Genomic DNA, 18,418 nt, shown 5'->3' with positions numbered 1-18,418 from the left:
AGTGAAGAGTGTGGTAGTCGGGATTCATTCAACACAAATCAATAATAAAAAACTCCTAAATAATTCTAGACACCAGAAATGAAACACAATAGCAAAACTTCAAACTGAATAAAGTTTCAAAGCTTTATTACAATCCCAAAATCAATGTAACGTATATGGTGCACAAAACCACATTATAGACAGACAGAAAAATCATTGGCTGACCAAAATGCCTAAAGAGATTAAGCCTGCCTAACATCAATACTGTTAAACACTCCAAGAGAATAACACAAATTAGCAAAACTATAAGATGCACATGTAGGAAGTAGCCTCTTTCTAGCCTAGTTACCCTAACTTTTTGCCTGTTTGTCAATGTGTTTGACTGTGTTCACTGGGATCCTGCTAACCAGGACCCCAGTGACTATGCTCTCTCCCTCTAAACCTGGTTGCCTGAAAACATTTTCACCCCACACTTGGCATACTGGTTCCCCCATGTAAGTCCCTAGTATATGGTACCCAGGTACCCAGGGCATTGGGGCACCAGGGGATCCCCATGGGCTGCAGCATGTACTATGCAACCCATGGGGAGCCCATGCAAAGAGTTCTGCAGGCCTGCCATTGCAGCCTGTGTGAAAGAGTGCAGGCACCCTTTCACTAACAGGTCACTGCACAAGGTCACTGTAAGTCACCCCTATGGCAGGCCAAACTAGCCCAGAGGGCAGGGTGCAAGTAACTGTGTGTGAGAGCACCCCTGCACTGGCAGAGGTGCCCCCGCAAACTCCAGCTCCATTTTCCTGGACTTCCTGAGTGCGAGGACACCATTTTATGTGTGTACTGGACGTTGGTCACTACCTATGTCCAGCTACATAATGGTAACTCCGAACCAGGGCATGTTTGGTATCAAACATGTCCGAATCATACCCCAATACTTTTGCCAGTATTGGAAGTATGATTCCATGCACTTTGGGGGCTCCTTAGAGGACCCCCAGCATTGCTACCACCAGTCTTCTAGGGTTTTCCAGGCAGCCAAGCTGCTGCCCCCCTCAGACAGGTTTCTGCCCTCCTGCTGCTTGATCAGATCAAGCTCAGGAAGGCAGAATAAAGGATTTCCTTCAGGAGAGGGAGGTAACACCCTCTCCCTTTGGAAATAAATGTGACTGGCTTGGGAGAGGTAGCCTCCCCAAGCCACTGATGTGCTGTGAAGGGCACATTTGGTGCCCTCCATGTATAAACCCGTCCACACCGGTTCAGGGACCCCCAGTCCCTCTCTGGCATGAAACTGTACAATGGAAAGGGGAGTGGGACCCCTGTCCATCACCACCCTGGGGTGGTGCTCAGAGCTCTTCTAAAGGGTCCCTAGGTTCTGCCATCTTGAATCCAAGGTTGGCAGGGACCTCTGGGAGCATCTGAGTGGCCAGGCAGGTGAAGTCAGAGCCCCCTCCTGATAGGTGGTCACCTGGCTAGGGAACCAATCCCCCTCTCAGGGCTATTTAGGGTCTTCCTCCGGGGTGGGTCCTCAGATTTGGCTTGCAAGGTTCTAGCAGGACTACTGTACTTCAACTTCTAGCCACTGGAACCGCGACTGGACCCTCCAGGAACCGACAATCTGCATCCACAAACAAGACTCTTCCTGCAACATTGTTTCCACGGCTCCTTCCAGTTTCTGCAACATTTCCCTGGCTCTGCATCCTCTGAGGGTGGCAAGACTTCAGCCTGCCTGAGAAGGAAGAAGGAATCTCCCTTGGATTGAAGCAGTCACTCCCCTGCATCAACAGGCACCTACTGCAACGATGAACGGCTGTGTGGCTCTCAATCAATCAATCAATCAGTGTATTTGTAGAGCGCACTACCCACCTGTAAGGGTCTCAAGGGGCTGAGGTGAGGGGGGGGGGGTGCTGCTACTGCTCAAATAGCCAGGTTTTGAGGTGCTTCCTGAAAGTCAGCAGGTCTTCGGTCTGTCGTAGGAGCAAAGGAAGGGTGTTCCAGGTCTTGGCAGCGAGGTGGGAGAAGGATCTGCCTCCGGTGGTCGCTCTTCGGATGCGGGGGATGGTGGCGAGAGTGAGGTCGGCTGAGCGGAGTTGGCGGGACGGGGTGTAGAAGGTGAGTCCTCTGTTGAGGTAGGCTGGACCGGTGTTGTGGAGTGCCTTGTGTGTGAGGAGCTTGAAGGTTATCCTTTTGTTGACGGGGAGCCAGTGTAGGTCTCTCAGATGGGGAGTGATGTGGCTGTGGTGGGGGGTATCAAGAATCAGGCGTGCGGAGGCGTTTTGTATGCGTTGCAGTCGTTTGAGGAGTTTGGCCGGGGCTCCTGCGTAGAGGGCGTTTCCGTAGTCAAGTTTGCTGCTGACGAGGGCTTGGGTGACTGTTCTTCTTGTATCTGTGGGGATCCATCTGTAGATCTTGCGGAGCATGCGAGGGTGTTGAAGCAGGATGAGGAGACGGCACTGACTTGCTTGGACATGGAGGGTGTTGAGTCGAGGATGACGCCCAGGTTGCGTGCGTGGTCGGTGGGTGTCGGAGCGGCTCCCAGGGTAGTCGGCCACCAGGAGTCATCCCAGGCTGAGGGGTTGGCGCCGAGGATGAGGACCTCCATCTTATCTGAGTTCAACTTCAGTTTGCTGTTCATCATCCATTCGGCGACAGCCTTCATTCCTTCGTGGAGGTTGGATTTGGCGGTGCGAGGGTCCTTGGTGAGGGAGAGGATTAGTTGGGTGTCGTCGGCGTAGGAGATGATGTTGAGGTTGTGTAGCAGGGCGATGTGGGAGAGCGGGCCATGTAGACGTTGAATACTGTAGGGCTGAGGGACGATCCTTGGGGGATGCCGCAGATCATCTTGGAGGCTTTGGATCGGAAAGGGGGGAGGCGGACGCTATGGGTTCTGCCGGAGAGGAAGGAGGTGGTCCACTCCAGAGCTTTGTCCCGGATTGCTGCATTGTGGAGGCGTGTGCGTAGGATGCGGTGGCAGACGGTGTCGAAGGCGGCCAAGAGGTCCAGGAGGATGAGGGGCGCGGTTTCGCCATTGTCAAGCAGGGCCCTGATGTCATCAGTGGCGGCGATGAGGGCAGTTTCGGTACTGTGGTTGCTGCGGATCCCTGACTGCGATGGGTCCAGGATGTTGTTTTCTTCGAGGTAGTGGGTCAGTTGTCTGTTGACGATCTTCTTGATGACCTTGGCCCGGAATGGAAGCAGGGAGATGGGACGGAAATTCTTGAGGTCTCTCGGGTCTGCCATTGGTTTCTTGAGTAGGGGTTTGATCTCAGCATGCTTCCAGCTCTCGGGGTAGGTCGCGGTCTCGAAGGAGATGTTGATGACTTTGCGGAGGTGGGGTGCGATGGTGGCCCTTGTTTTCTTAAAGATGTGGTGCGGGCATGGGTCTGACAGAGATCCAGAGTGGATAGTGCTCATGGTTTTGATTGTGTCATCTTCCTTCACGTTGTCCCAGATGAGCAGGGGGTCATAGTCGAAGGTGGGTGGAGAGTCTGAGGAGTCGGTGGTTGGCGGGGTGGTCTGGCTGTTGAAGCTGTCATGGATGTCTGTGATCTTGTGGCGGAAGAAGGCGGTGAGGGAGTTGCACAGGTCTTGTGATGGTGGGATGTCGTTTGTGCTGGAGCTGGGGTTGGAGAGTTCCTTCACCATGTTGAAGAGCTCCTTGCTGTTGTGTGTGTTGTTGTCCAGGCTGTCTTTGAAGGAGGTTTTCTTGGCAGATCTGATGAGGTGATGGTGATCGCAGATGGCGTTCTTGAAGGCAGCATGATTGTCCGATGTCTGTTCGTGGAGCCACTTTCTCTGCACTTTCCCGCAGGTTTGCTTGGAGGCTCGAAGGTCCGAGGTGAACCAGCTGGCTCTCTTGTTGGTGCCTCTGTTGGAAGGTTTATTGAGCGGGGCGAGAGTGTTGGCACAGTCGTCGATCCAGCACCAGAGGTTGCAGGCTGCGAGGTCGGGATTGGTGGGTTCGCTGGGTGGTTTTCGGGCGAGGCTGGTGTTCAGCTGGTCTTGGCTGACTTTGCTCCAGTTGTGCTGGGGGATCTGTTGGGTGCAGGGGTGCGTGGAGGGTTTCTGGAAGGTGAAGTGGATGCAGCGGTGGTAGGTCCATGGGAGTTCGGTGGTGTGGCTGAAGGTGACGTGGGGGCTAGCGGAGAAGACGGGGTCCAGCGTGTGGCCGGTGGAGTGTGTTGGAGTAGTGATGAGTTGTCTGAGTCCGAGGGTGGCGAGGTTGTCGATTAGGGTGGTGGAGTTGGGGTTGTTGGTATTCTCCAGGTGAAAGTTAAGGTCGCCGAGGAGGATGTCTCCTCTCATCCTGAGCTGTGTGGATCCTGCATCACGGCTGGTGGTCCGAAGTAGTCCTCTTGGTCCTCTCTGTCAGCTGTCCAACTTCAGTGGAGGTAAGCCCTTGCCTTCCCATGCAGGACAGTACCCCGTGCACCCTGTCTCTTGCAGCTGCCAAGGCTTGATTGCACCGCCTCCAAGAGATCTTCAGGCTAGCGCCAGCACTCCTTCCTGCAATGCATAGCCCTCTGTGTGGTTCTTCTGCGATGTGGTACCCTTCACCAGTTGTGCTGTGTGGGCTCTTCTGCTACTCCTGTGTCCCCATCCTGTGGGACTCCTGTGGGTGCTGCCTTTGTTCCTTTGGGCTCTTTGTGTTGCTGAGGGTCCCCTCCGACTCCCTCTCCTAGGTTGAGTCCTCCTGGGCCTTGTTGGTCCCCGACAGCTCCACTTTTTGCCAACCGCGACATTTGCTTTGCCAAGGCTTGTTGGTGGAATTCCTGCACCAACACCCGACTGCAATTCTCCTTCTAGCATGGGACGTTGTCTGCATCCCTCAGGAACTTTTTTCCGGCTCCAGGGCTGCATTGCTGACCTTCTTCTCATCACCGTCGACCAACTCCTGCAACTACAGCTGGGTGGGTAGTAGCTCCTACTCCTCCTGGACTCCACCGTGACTCTTGGACTTGGTCACCTCTCTCCACAGATCTTCCTCGTCAGGAATCCACCACTGGTTTCTTACAGTCTTGTTTGGGTGTCTTCTTTTCCTTCCTTTTGGGTGGTTTGGGGAAAGTCCAGTGATTTACTCCTGCTTTCCAGGTCGTTGGGGGGTACTGTGTTACTTACCTTTGTGGGTCCCTAGTACTCCCAGCTCCCCTCTACAGATTCCACACACCTAGATGGGGGTCCTGTGTTCGCATTCCATTTTTTAGTATATAATTTGGACTCCCTCTAAGGTCATTATTGTTTATTTGCAACTGCACTGTTTTATAACTTTTTCTATGCCTATTACTGCTTATTAGTGTATATAATTAGTATATTACTTACATCCTATTGGAGGGTTGCCCTTCTAGTATTTGTGGTGTTGTGTGACCAAAAATAAAGTACCTTTATTTTTGTACAACTGTGTGTTTTCTTTCATGTGTGTGAGTACGGTGTGACTACAGTGGTTTTGCATGAGCTTTGCATGTCTCCTAGATAAGCCATGGATGCTCATCCACAGCTACCTCTAGAGAGTCTGGCTTCTAGACACTGCCTACTCTACACTATTAGGGGATACCTGGTATAAGGTGTAAATATCTTAGGTACCCACCACACACCAGTCTAGCTTCCTACAGCACATGAATACATTAATTCCAGAGTTCAAAGCAGATGATGGTGACATCAGTAAATCATCAAAATTCAAATTATACCTCTCCTCATGGGACAGCAGACAGGAAAGTTTCATCAAGCAGTGCATTCACAATTTCACAACATCAGTAGACAGCAGCATCAGGACAAAGCAGAACACGGGCTGCACATAGGGCAAGTTAGCACTTCAGAATTATTTGGGCATATTAGTACGTAACAGCATAAGCAAGTAGGGCAAATAGAACTAAAAGGAAACTCATAACGTAAAATAAGTATGTCAGAATACTTGGAAAAGGTACAAGAGGGGACAGCATGAACACCTAAGAAGAACTCTCAGGCTTCGACAGTCAGCAGCAGACTGGCTAAAACTTTCAGAAGTCTCTCCTAACTAGAAATGTCCACATGTTTCTGATTGGTCTTCCAGTTTGGCTCATCTTGCGAACAACAACCAACATCCAGTGGTACCCACTGAAACAATCAATTTTGCAACTATCCCAGGTTTTCTCAGGGAAAGTGTGTATGGTCATCTCGATGAAGTCATACAGTTCAATCAAAATATGATACTTGTTATTAACTGCACCTTTGGGATCCTTTCTCACGGTACACAGGATGAGTTAAAGAATTCTCATATGAGTTTCAATAATTCTTCCTGTCTTGTTCAACAGTTATTACAAATGCTGTTACAATTGTTATCTATCAAGACATGTTCTCTGACTCTAATTAAACATTAGCAAATTAGGAATCAATTTAGGTTAAAGGGAACAGAATGAGCTTGCATTTCTTCCACTACTACTGCAAAATGAATATTCAGGCCTAGTCTAGCTGAGAAAACCTGAATACATATTAATGCAATGAATACACATAAATCCTATTGCCACCTTACAATTTGAATCATTTGTACAAAGCAAATTATTTAATTTCAAACATCGTTCATGACATTAGAAACAATTTAAACGTGAATTTATTTTTCTGCACACATGTAACTTGCATTAATAAAATCATTTAATCAATATACGTATGATTAATCCATGCTCATAATATACTTCATTACTATTATTATTCTAATTATATAATTATAATACATTGAATATTAATTCATGTCAGAATGTGAATGCACAACATCTTTTCTGGCAAAACACAATATCAAATACGAATGGAGGCCACATTGGCCACATCGGCCACATCATTCAAATGTGCACGTTTTACATTTTGTGTTAATTTCTCTGTTAGGCTTTAAATGAAGCTTTGTAAGTTGCCATATGCTAACTTCTATGCCACTAACGTATTGGTAAAATTTGATCTCTATCAAAGGGATCGGGAGATTGTCCATGAAATTGGTAGTCTCCCACCTGAATCGGGAGGGGCATGTACGCTGTGGTCTCTGGCTGGCGAGGTTGACCGATGAGTGAGCAAAGAATAATGCGATGTGTGTTGTTCGCACACAGTATTTAAATATTTAGCGCCTATGCCTGACAGCCAAAGACACACTGTTTTAATCCAAGCTATGTTTCGATTTATTAGGTTTGCTAACACCCGAGATGAGTTCTTTGTGAAATCAGCAGTGATTTTAATGATTGAGAACTTGGATTACATTTAAGTAGTTTTGTATGTACCAATGGTAGTACTTCATTTGAAACATCAGGAGACAGTCCTGAAAGTGTCACTCGTAGTCGTTGAAATGTCACTCATAATTACAATTAATTTATATGAAAACGTCACACATAGCCAGGACTGCACATGGCAATCTGAAACCTTGGCAGCTGTGACACTGCATATATGCCCAAAGCAGAAAAGCAGTTTCACGCCCCGGCAACATAGTTCTTGGAACAAAATTAGTTTAAGATTAATGCAAATACATTTTTATGGAATTTTAAACAGAAATCCAGACTGTGGAATATGCACTTTTGTGTTTATTAAGCAGTTTCGGACTTCTCTCACAGCGTACTTCCTCGTATCGGGTACCATTATCATTAACATAAGTAATAATACAAAAATATTAGTCTACATGTTAGCAATTTTAGGCAGCATTAGGCATGTTATATGTATACCGTGGTGCAGCGTTCTTGGATGGGGTTTCCAAGATGGCCGCGACATTAGAACCGTGTTCAACAGTCACCAAAGCTGAAGTTGCTTGAGTTGAGCCTGTAGTCCGTCTTCTGTCTCCGCGCACAGGGCTCTGCAGGAGGCATGGCCGCCGCTGGCTCTGAGGATGAGTATGAAGAGTGGCTGGTGGAGTCCATCCGGCTGTGAGTGATGAGGGCGCCCGGTGTGGAACTCCGTGGAAGGGGTGCTTGTGCGGGACAGTAGGGGAGATGGAGTTTGTCTTCACTAGGGGTGGGAGGGCGGGAATCAGCTGGAGCTGTGAAGGGGGTTGTGTGTACTAAGATATTAAGCAGAGTACCTCTTTTCCTAGATTGTAAACCTGCCAAACAAAAACGGACACGCCTCATTAAAGTTCCTCTTTATCATAATCCAAACATGCAAAATTATGTCTGTTTTGATGTTGTTTTATTCTGCGCTCTTGTAGTATTTTAAGCAGATGCTAATAAAGTTTGTGAAGATGAAAGGCTGAGTTGGCCACAGGAGCCTTTAGGTTGAACCTAGATTGCTGCAGTATATGAATATTACTCCAATAAACAAGCATAACGTTTGGCAAGTTACATCCACTGATAACAGATCTCCGGGGATGACCGTGTCTGATGTTTAGGCAACGGTCGAAGTGGATTAAAAAAGTATTGGAACTGTGATGCTGTATGCAGTAGGGGAGGGTGAGGTTAAAAAAAAAAAATATTCTGTAAGTTTTTTTTAGTCTTTCAGGCTCAGGTAGCTGTTTATAGAATAACTTGCAGCTTAAATCAAAAATAAATAAAAAATGTTACTCATTGGGAATGAAACCTCTATTTAGTTAATTTATTGCAGAGATCTATGTGTAACCAGAGAGCCACAGAATTAATTCCTGGTTGGTGCAGTGGAGAAAAGATACTTGTGTTTTTTTTTTAGCACTACATGGTCACAGCCTGTCACAGAAAGCACTGTGAATATGTAATTCATTATTTTAAACTTGTATTACACACAGTGTAAGATAGTCTGCTATAAAATGCGAAAAAAGTTTAAGATAAAATGGCGCTTCCAAAATATAGATTTTAGTAATATCCAGAGTATACGTTATGCAATTGTTATACATTACTGTCCCTTCAACGCCTCCAGGTGTAGTAAGCACTATATAAATACAATTACAATTAAAAGCATGCACTTCACAGCCCAGTTCTTAACTCTTTGCCCTACCACTACAAAAGAATACATCTTTGTCATCTTAAAGCTTCGAGTGATTAGGTCAATTAAAGCCAGTACCGGCTCCAAAGCATCCTTTACATTTGTAGATTAACTCATACCATACATTTGCATTTCTTTTAGGCAAGCAGGCAACCTGGCAGGTAGGCTTGTTTGGCTGTCTGCCCGGCCTTGGTTTCACCGCACCAGAATGACACTTCAGCTGAGGCATTTAAACTGTGGGAATTAACCCTCCCAGGAGTTAGTATATTTTTGTCAGAGAGTATGATGATAGTTCAGAAGGTACATGCTCTTGGTCTAGATTTCCAGCATGTGGGTATAACATATTCAAAAGCAAAACGATAACCCCAAACCGCAGAATATAACTGAGACACCGGAGGCTTCCTATCTCACAGATATTCATTGTTCTTGAGCTTAATGGGGCGGGGGCATTCTGAACGTTTGCAGGTACCATGTGCTGCAAAGGCCGGTGTTCCATCCTTGCTCAAAAGGTGCCTCATTAGGTTAAAGGGACTTCCTAAGGACCTGAATGTAGACTGCTGGACATGGTTTTAAATCCGTGTAGTATTTACTCAAAATGTTATTCTTCTAAGGTAGAAAAAATAAGGATTATTGCGCTGGGTAGGAAGTCTAAGGGGCAAGAAGTAATTGCACTGAGACCTATAAATATGTAAACTTTTCAAAATAAGTATTGTTACATGCCTCATTCCCTCACATCTTCATCACATCATGGTGGTTATCATGGATTAACTATTGTTAAAAAAAAGGCTAATCAAAATGTCCAAAATGCTATAGTCTGCAGTAGCTGGATTTTACGAAAAAAGATCACGTCTCAAACCAGACAATCCTGCTCTGTTTTAAGACACAGGATTGCCTTTTACTTATTTGTTGTTCCTGTGGACTTGGAAAATTAATTATGAAATACTGCAACACAAAGAGTTTTGTTAATTGAGGGTTAGCCTCCAATATCTTAGGCCTGCTCTTTATTTAGCTGAGGCTACTGACAATGTTATAGACTCGGTGTAAACATAATCCACCAGCTTCTGTGACTGGGACTCTAATATTTCAACTTTGGATTTCTTGAGAAACATATTTCTATTTCTTTAACTTGGGATAGTGGTTCATTTGCTATTGCCTTTATGGACAGTTCATCTAAGCAGTGGCAAACAATGGGAAAACCCCATGAAAGGTAACTTCAGATTGGGACTGACCTATTGTCCACATGGTCTCTTTCTGGACGTAGTGACTTTTTGTGCAGATTTGATAATGTGGTCATTCAGCAGCTTGGCTGTCTGTAGCCAGACCTAAGAAGGTGTTAGATGGAATGCTTGAATTGCTCTCATTCACTAGCAATTCCTCATTTGAGTTGCTTATTTCACTAGCTACTTGGTGGCCTGCTGTGCTTTGGTTATTCTGGAGGTTGGTGATTTGATATTCCAGTATGCCCAGGGCATTGATGGAGTCAAACCTAGTGTAGGAAAGTGCCACTGTTGGCATGGTTACCCACCCCCCCACACACACACTTTTTGCCAAGTGTTGATGCCAACTTTGATTGAAAGTGTGCTGGGACCCTGCTAACCAGGCCCCAACACCAGTGTTCTTTCCCTAAAGCTGTCCCTTTATTCCCACAATTGGCACAGCCCTGGCACACAGTTAAGTCCCTTGTGAAAGGTACCCATGGTACCAAGGGCCCTGTGGCCAGGGAAGGTCTCTAAGGGATGCAGCATGTATTATGCCACCCTTGGGACCCCTCACTCATCACATGCACACTGCCTTGCAGCTTGTGTGTGCTGTGGGGAGAAAAAGGCAAAGTCGACATGGCACCCCTTTTAGGGTGCCATGCCCACAAACAACTGCCTGTGGCGTAGTTAAGTCACCCCTCTAGCAGGCCTTACAGCCCCAAGGCAGGGTGCAATATACCACAGGTGAGGGCATAACTACAGGAGCATTATGCCCCTACAGTGTCTAAGTCCATTCTTAGACATTGTAAGTACAGTGTAGCCATATTGAGTATATGGTCTGGGAGTTTGTCATTACGAACCCCACAGCACCATAATGGCGTCACTAAGTACTGGGAAGTTTGTATCAAACTTCTCAGCACAATAAACCCACACCAGTGTGGGATTTATTGAAAAATGCACACAGAGGGCTTCTTAGAGATGCCCCCTGTATGTTAGCCCAACTGCTAGTGTAATACTGACCGGTCTGTGCCAGCCTGCCACTTTCAGATGAGTTTCTGGCCACATGGGGGGGTGCCTTTGTGCACTCTGTGGTCAGAAACAAAGCATGTCCTGGGTAGAGGTGCTTCACACCTCCCCAAGCAGGAACTGTAACACCCGGCAGTGAGCCTCAAAGGCCCAAGCCTCGGATTACAGTGCCCCCAGGGCACCCCAGCTAGTGGAGCTGCCGCCCCCCCGGGACACAGCCCTAGTTTTGGTGGCAAGTCCGGCGGGAAAATTAGGAAAACAGGGAGGAGTGACCACCCCAACCATGGCCACGCCTACGGTGTCCAGAGCTGAAGTGACCCCCCCCTCCCTGCAGAATCCTCCATCTTGGTTTGGAGGACGGGGACCAATGGGGATAGGAATGTGCCCCTTCCCAAAAAGAGTGTGCACAAGAAGGATGTAGCCACCCTCAGGGACAGTAGCCATTGGCTACTGCCCCCTGACCCTAACACACCCCTAAATCTAGAATGTAAGGGCCTCCCTGAACCCAGCTCACCAGATTCCTAACGACCTCACAAGAAGAAGGGCTGCTGAGCTGAAATCCCTGCAGAGAAGAGAAGGAGACGAGAACTGACTCGGCCCCATCCCTACTGGCCCGTCTCCTGTTTCAAAAAGCTGCTAAAGAAGAGAAACGCTTTCTGCAGGTCCAGCGACCCACTGAAAAGTCTCCAGGGGACTGCCTGCAACACAGAGGACCAAGAAACACCCGTGGACAGCGGACCTGTCCAACAAGAAAGAAGAAGAAACTGCTTCTAAAGGACTCCCACCTCACTCCAGAAGTGTGAGTCCTAAACCACTCTGCATCCGACACCCACGGTCCGTGTCCAGGTGGCCCAACTGGCCAGAGGGGACCCCTAGGCGATTCCGACTGAGTGTCCACCCTGGGCTGACCTCTCCACCCTTCCACGACGACGCCTGCAGATGGAATCCCGAGGACCCTCTGACCGCGACTGCCTGGGACAAAGATATCCAACGCCTGGAGAAGCAATGTACCCACAGCCCCCAGACTCAAGAGGATCCTACCACCAGTGCAGCTACGACCAGCAGGTGGCCCTCATCCCTATACAGTCGGTGGCTTGCCCTAGAAGCCCCCATGTGCCTTGCCTGCAGCGCCTAAGTGACCCCAGGGGTCCCCTCTTAGAGTCTCATTGGAAACTCAGCACCCTGTTTGCACTCTGCACCCGGCTGCCCCAGTGCCACTGAGGGCGTGGGACTGGTACCTACTTGGGGCCCCTCCAGTGCTCCTCTAAACCCCTCTGGTCTGCCCTCCGACAATGCGGGTACTTACCTGCATGCAGACCGGAACCGTGGTACCCCCCTGTCTTCATAGGGGCCCACGTTATTTTGGCTCTTGTTTGACCTCTACACCTAACCGGCCCTGTATTGCTGGTGCTGGGGGCTTGGAGTTATCTTGAACACCCAACGGTGGGCTACCCATGCCCCGGAGACTAAACCTGTAAGTTTGTTACTTACCTCTGAAACTGTGCTTTACTTACCTCCCCAGGAACTGTTGAAAATTGCAGTGTCCACTTTTAAAATAGCTTTTTTGCCATTTTAAAGAAAACTGTATGTATTGTCGATTTGATTCAAAGTCCTGAACTTACCTATGCAAAGTACCTTTCATTTAATGTACTTACCTGCAAACTGAATCTTGTGGTTCTAGAAATAAATTAACAAAAGATATTTTTCTATATAAAAACCTATTTGTCTGGAGTTAAGTCATTGAGTGTGTGTTTCTTCTATTGCTTGTGTGTGTATGACAAATGCTTAACACTACCCTCTAATACGCCTAACTGCTTGACCACACTACCACAGATAGAGCATTAGTATTATCTATTATTGCCTCTTTCAAGCCTCTGGGGAACCCCTGGACTCTGTTCACACTATGGCCCTCATTATGATGACGGCGGGATAACCCGCCGTCAACTGCGTTGACAGAAGACCACCAGCGCGGCGAAGCCCCCGGCGGCCCTATAATGATGTTCCTGCTGGGCCCAGCGGGAAACAGGGCCTTTACATTGATGCCGGCTCCAAATGGAGCCGGCGCCAATGTGGCAGTGTGGTGGGTGCAGCAGCACCCGTCGCGCATTTCACTGCCCGTAATTCAGGCAGTGAAATGCATGACGGGGCTGTGCGTGGGGCCCCCTGCACTGCCCATGCCAAGTGCATGGGCAGTGCAGGGGGCCCGAGTCACCCATTCTGCCAGCCTTTCCCTGGTGGTTTAAACTGCCAGGAAAAGGCTGGCGGAATGGGACTCATAATCTTCAGGGCAGCGCTGCTTACAGCGCTGCCCTGTCAGATCTGAAATGCCGCCACCGCCAGGCTGCCTGGTGGCGGGAGCCTGGCGGTGGCGGTGTTTCCAGCGTGGCGTTTTTGCCACTGTCATATTAGGGTGGGCGGACCACCACTACCGCGGCGGTCCGCCCGCCACCGTGAGTCTGGCGGTCCATGGACCGCCAGATTCATAATGAGGGCCTATATCGCACTTTGATATAGTGTATATACAGAGCCATCTTCCTACACCTAGAGTTTATGAATGTATGCTGTCTGGAAGTTATAAAAGGAAAATGTTTTCAAAAGAAAGAACAAATTGCCTTTAGTGATGATGTCACTGTTCCTCTTTATGGTGATGTCTTTCTCAGATGTTTTGTCAACTGTCTTCATAGCCTCAAGAAGTAAGGCAATGTGGGAAGGAAGAGTTTGAAGGAGATTTTAGTTTCTGCCAGAGCCCGATAAGTTAAAAATCGGTCTAAGTTCAGTTTTGTGAAGTGCGAGCAGGCAGCACTCCTGTTTATTGCTTCTAGATACTCAATGTCACATATACCTTAGATATTAGTTCTCTCCTCCAAATAATCTGCGTTTAGATCCGGATGTCAGTGGTGCAGGAGCACAAGGACAGCCCTGTGCATCTGCGTGAGGGATATCAAATAGCTGCTGAAAAGCCCCTCCAGGGAAGACCCTGGTTCAAAAGCCCAATGTCTCCCAGTATGCCACATAAAAGACATGAATGCTTTAATGAGATTTGCATTAGTCTAATTATGCTACCAGTGTTAATCATTTGCTTTTTTCTGTAGGTATAAAGATCTCCATGCGTTTGAACTCCATGATCCAACCAGAGTAATTGAATGGACTGGTGAAAAAAGTAAGTTGAAAAGAGAAAGGGTAGACATAATTTTACAGAGGTAGATTGTTTACAATTTGAAAAGAAAGCCAAGAACCACTTATGTGCTAATTATTGTCAATTGCACCTACCTTCTTGCATGTTATATTTTATTAATGTGGATTTGATGTTGGCACGAATACCTCAGCTGCATACCTTGATGGTTCCAATATTCATGTAATTACTTTTTACTCTGAAGTAGTTGCGTTCCATGATACTCAGTGGCCTGCGTCCTTCTCGGGTTGATAGATGGGCACACACTAGGCAGTGGTACAGTGAAATAAAATGCCAGAGCTAAGTCACAAATGCCAGCCGGAATTTAAGGCACATGTAGCTCATCTTTATCCACATTGTGATTAGAAATAGACCTACCACTAACCAAAGAGTAATTTGTGACAAAGTAAATTGATCAGTTGGAGGGGGGTAAACTAGCACAGATTTCCTTTTCTCGATAACCCACCTATTTTGGGGAGGAACCATTATTCACATTCTTACGACTCTGAGGAATTTGATTCCAAATATGGAAACAAGTTCTTTCCTTCTTACAGTTTGACCAGTCATAATGATTCCTTTCAAGGGGAAGGAGAACAGTCAGTCACAGGGAACATTTGAGTGTGTGATATGTCCTCCAAGGCTAACGTTAAAAAAAAAAAATGTTAATGTCTTGACCTTTTAACCTTATTGTAATTAAACACTCACTTTCTTAATATTTTATACCCACATTTTTTATTTGCTTTAACAGCTATAGAATTCAGTTGTTTTGAATTCTGTTCTCTTTCTGATGATATGCATCTGATTACGATTTGAGTGTCTCTGATGTGCCGGTCTTGCTGATGTTTCACTGTATTATAACTGAGCATCAGGAAGAGTCTCCCTGGTACAGGCTAAGAAAGCAGTAGTGAGAAGGCAGTATGGGTACATTATTTAGGTAAAGATGGAGATCATTGACAGTTTAGCCCATTTCTAGCAAGGACATAAAATGAGCAGCACTGTAGGTGTTGCTGCATTGAAACTCACGCCCCCCTCTGCAAACCCTTTTAAAATAGGCTTCAATCAAATTTATCTAATGGATTGATTTGTAGTCAGGGGTATTTTAGGAATAAGGAATCAAATGTAAGCTGAGGAAGAGTAATGTTGTGGTTAAAAAAGAGGGGGCCCCCTGCATTGTGTGAGATTGGCAAATATGCTTGGGTGGGAAACCTGAGATCAGCTGAGGAAGTGAGGAATGGAAGAGTTGCATAAAGATATAAGGAGACAACAAAGTGGATGGGTATTAGAGAAAAATAGGAACCTCAATCAATTGTAAAGAGATAGAGACAGTAAGTAGGAAAATAAGAGGCACTCCACTGCCTTTGGCTAAGTTTGATCAATACAGATATCCCATACATAGATACTTGAGGCAAGAAATTAGGCGCCAAGGGTGTCTGAGAAGAGAAAGTGAGTCCTCAGTAACTTACACATGTTAAATCTACTGTCTGACTCGCATGTTCAGGGTTGGTATGCTTTTATACTTGTAAAGTGTAATTAAAAGTATGGTAAATCTGCCAGTATGTCGGAATTGTAAGCTAAGAACTGGGGCTTGATTGTGGGTATTCCAGAGAGTGTTGGTCTGATGGGCTCTCTGTGGTTTTATTGAGATCCATTGTCATTGTTCAAATAATTTCACACCCTGCAAACAAATTCAGATTTGTTCGTGTCAAAGGAATGCTTATTTTTCTTTCCAAGAAACTTGGGGCGAACACCTGCAAAGGAATGTGGATCAGAGGGATTTGTCCACTGGGAAGTATAAGTTATGTATGCAAATGCATGTTGCATTTACCTGTGCAGAAATTTTCATCCGGTAGAAGTGCCATAGGCAAGAAATCAGCAACAAGTTGTAGATTTCCTGGAGTATTCGTCATATCCGTGAGTCATTAAAAACTCAGATATCTACTTTAAATGAAAGTGTAATTCTATGTATGGAGATTTCGTATGTTAGAATTCCTTTGCTTATCAGGCAGATGAGACGAATAGGTTCTAAAGAGGTCTATGAAGTGGAGAAGGTTAGAAGGAAAGCTAAACAAGAATATATTTTTTGTATGTAGTCTATGTCTTGACAGCTTTATAGTTTTATAAATAACACAATGCCCATTTATGTTTCACTTAAACCATAATAGTTGTCTGTAAGCATTTGCGTGATAGCTTTGGAAGCATGAAAGGCATAGTTGTGCCTTTCACAAATTGTACATCTGTCATATGGTTTGTGAAACTTGCTTCACAGCTAGATACTTGAACTCAACAGGATATTACTTTCTGAACAGCATGAACTACTAGTCAGCAAAATAATTGAAGGAGAGAGGAAAATGAAGCAGAGAGACACACTGAGGTGTAAACTTTCAGTGAGACAAAAAACTTGGTTTAGGATCTCACAACAAACACAGCATGCACATGGATCATATTACCAAGAAGGAAAGAAATTAGTATCCTCTCCTAACATTGCTGTAGCACAATATTTTGAATTTAATATGATCTTATATTGTTATGTCAAATGCAGGATATGGACTGATACTATATCATCAAGATAAGTATAGATTTACTACTTTTAACACCATATGTACTTAACTGGATGATATTATTATTATTAATTGTATGTGATGTGCATATTAAATATGGATTTCAAGATAGTAAATCTATTATTACTTCTATATAATTACCTTCATGATAGAATAGAAGTCGATAACCTGCACTCATTTGTGTTGCAGGCTGTTATTTAGGCACACAATATTGTGACTTGCAACCCTCTTAACATTTCCCTTCACCCTTATATTGTGTCCAGTATTCTGTCCTGTTCCTTATGCAATTCCATTCCTCATCTCCACTTCCTCTGTTTAGTTTTCTCTCATATTGCTAAACCGTCTTTCTCTGCATCTCTTCCAGTCTGGCCCATTCTGTATTATTTCCCTGTCGTTTGTCCATCTATTTTGGTATAGAATTTTCTAATCCCACTCCATCATGATTTTCATTGAACTGATTTCCTACTCATGGGGACCCCCTCTTAGGCTTCTCACAGGTCTGTAGACAGATGGCTATTATGTCCTGATGCGGCGTACTGACTTAATGTCCCTGGGTCAAAACATTGGGCTGTTTAAAATTGTACTATTGAAACATCATCAAAGTGAATAGCATATGCTTCACTAATAGTGGGCAGCCCCTTATCATTGTATCTGTTTCAAGAGTGTATATTTCTGTGCTCCACAAAGCACTGTGCCATCTGCACTACTTTCACCAGATGTTTTCGAGTGTATCATTATGTGAATACAATGTAAGTTGTTTTGTAGCATAATTGTGTTTCCCCCAGATGTTTCTTGAGATAGTTTACATTCCGCTGTCCTTTGGCTAGGTTTGTGTTCTAGAAATACCATATAAATACAAACATACATATTTATAAATAAATATTATCACAGATTTTGTTAGAAGTTGAATGTGTAATTTTGGGATGCACATTCCGTTGTATGAATCATAATGTTGTTAATTATGTGTTCAGCCTGGGTTCCCGTCAGGTATAAGGGTTAGTCTGGTGGTTCATTTTTCTCCATATCTAGGCAGAACATGTGACCTTTCCATGGGGTTTGATTTCTTTTTGAAATTAGCTATTCTTAACATGAACTGAGAGTGAAAAGGAAACTGGTATTTGTATTTTAATAAATACTGATATACGTGAAGGATACAATAGTGGTTGACTTTTGTGCCTGTCTTCATGCCTGTCCAGTGCCAAATTACGTTTATTTATTTTTTATTTTTTGCCATGTTGGTGGTCATTTGGAAATAGGACCTGCTACCTGTGTCCATCATGCAAAATATGCAGGGTAATCCGTGCCAGAAAGAAGGGTGTATGGTGTGACAGTAGGTTTGATTCAGGGTGGTAACCTGAAGACAACTATGGTGCATGCTAATTCATAGGAAGTAAAACTGACTTATTGAGAAAGGCAGCAGAGAGCAATTATACAAATGAAATACATTCTTAAAATAAGAAAAATAACCAATAATAACTATAAACCGACTTTAAAATTATATTTTGTTTGAGGTGTGTTATTTAAAACAGATTACTATGAAGGCAGAAATCCATTTGAAAAAAAACACAATTGCCTGGAAAAAGAGGTGACCTCCATGTCAA

At 45.4% G+C, this 18,418-nt stretch overlaps 1 protein-coding gene across 4 annotated transcripts in view; it reads left to right on the top strand.

Annotated features, from left to right (window-relative positions):
- WDR73 (WD repeat domain 73) overlaps positions 1–18,418 on the top strand; it is a 249,654-nt gene that overhangs the window by 171,502 nt on the left and 59,734 nt on the right. For 3 of the 4 annotated variants that reach the window (XM_069203819.1, XM_069203820.1, XM_069203821.1), the window contains one exon: positions 14,180–14,247. In XM_069203819.1, coding sequence (XP_069059920.1) covers positions 14,180–14,247 — 68 coding nt within the window. Of the gene's footprint in view, positions 1–7,718; positions 7,836–14,179; positions 14,248–18,418 lie in introns of those variants that run through there. The other variant, XM_069203818.1, reaches the window with a different exon arrangement.

Source organism: Pleurodeles waltl, chromosome 8 (genome assembly GCF_031143425.1).
Source record: "Pleurodeles waltl isolate 20211129_DDA chromosome 8, aPleWal1.hap1.20221129, whole genome shotgun sequence".
NCBI lineage: Eukaryota > Metazoa > Chordata > Amphibia > Caudata > Salamandridae > Pleurodeles > Pleurodeles waltl.
Note: the sequence above shows the minus strand (reverse complement) of the source record. Positions and strands in the feature narration are given on the sequence as shown.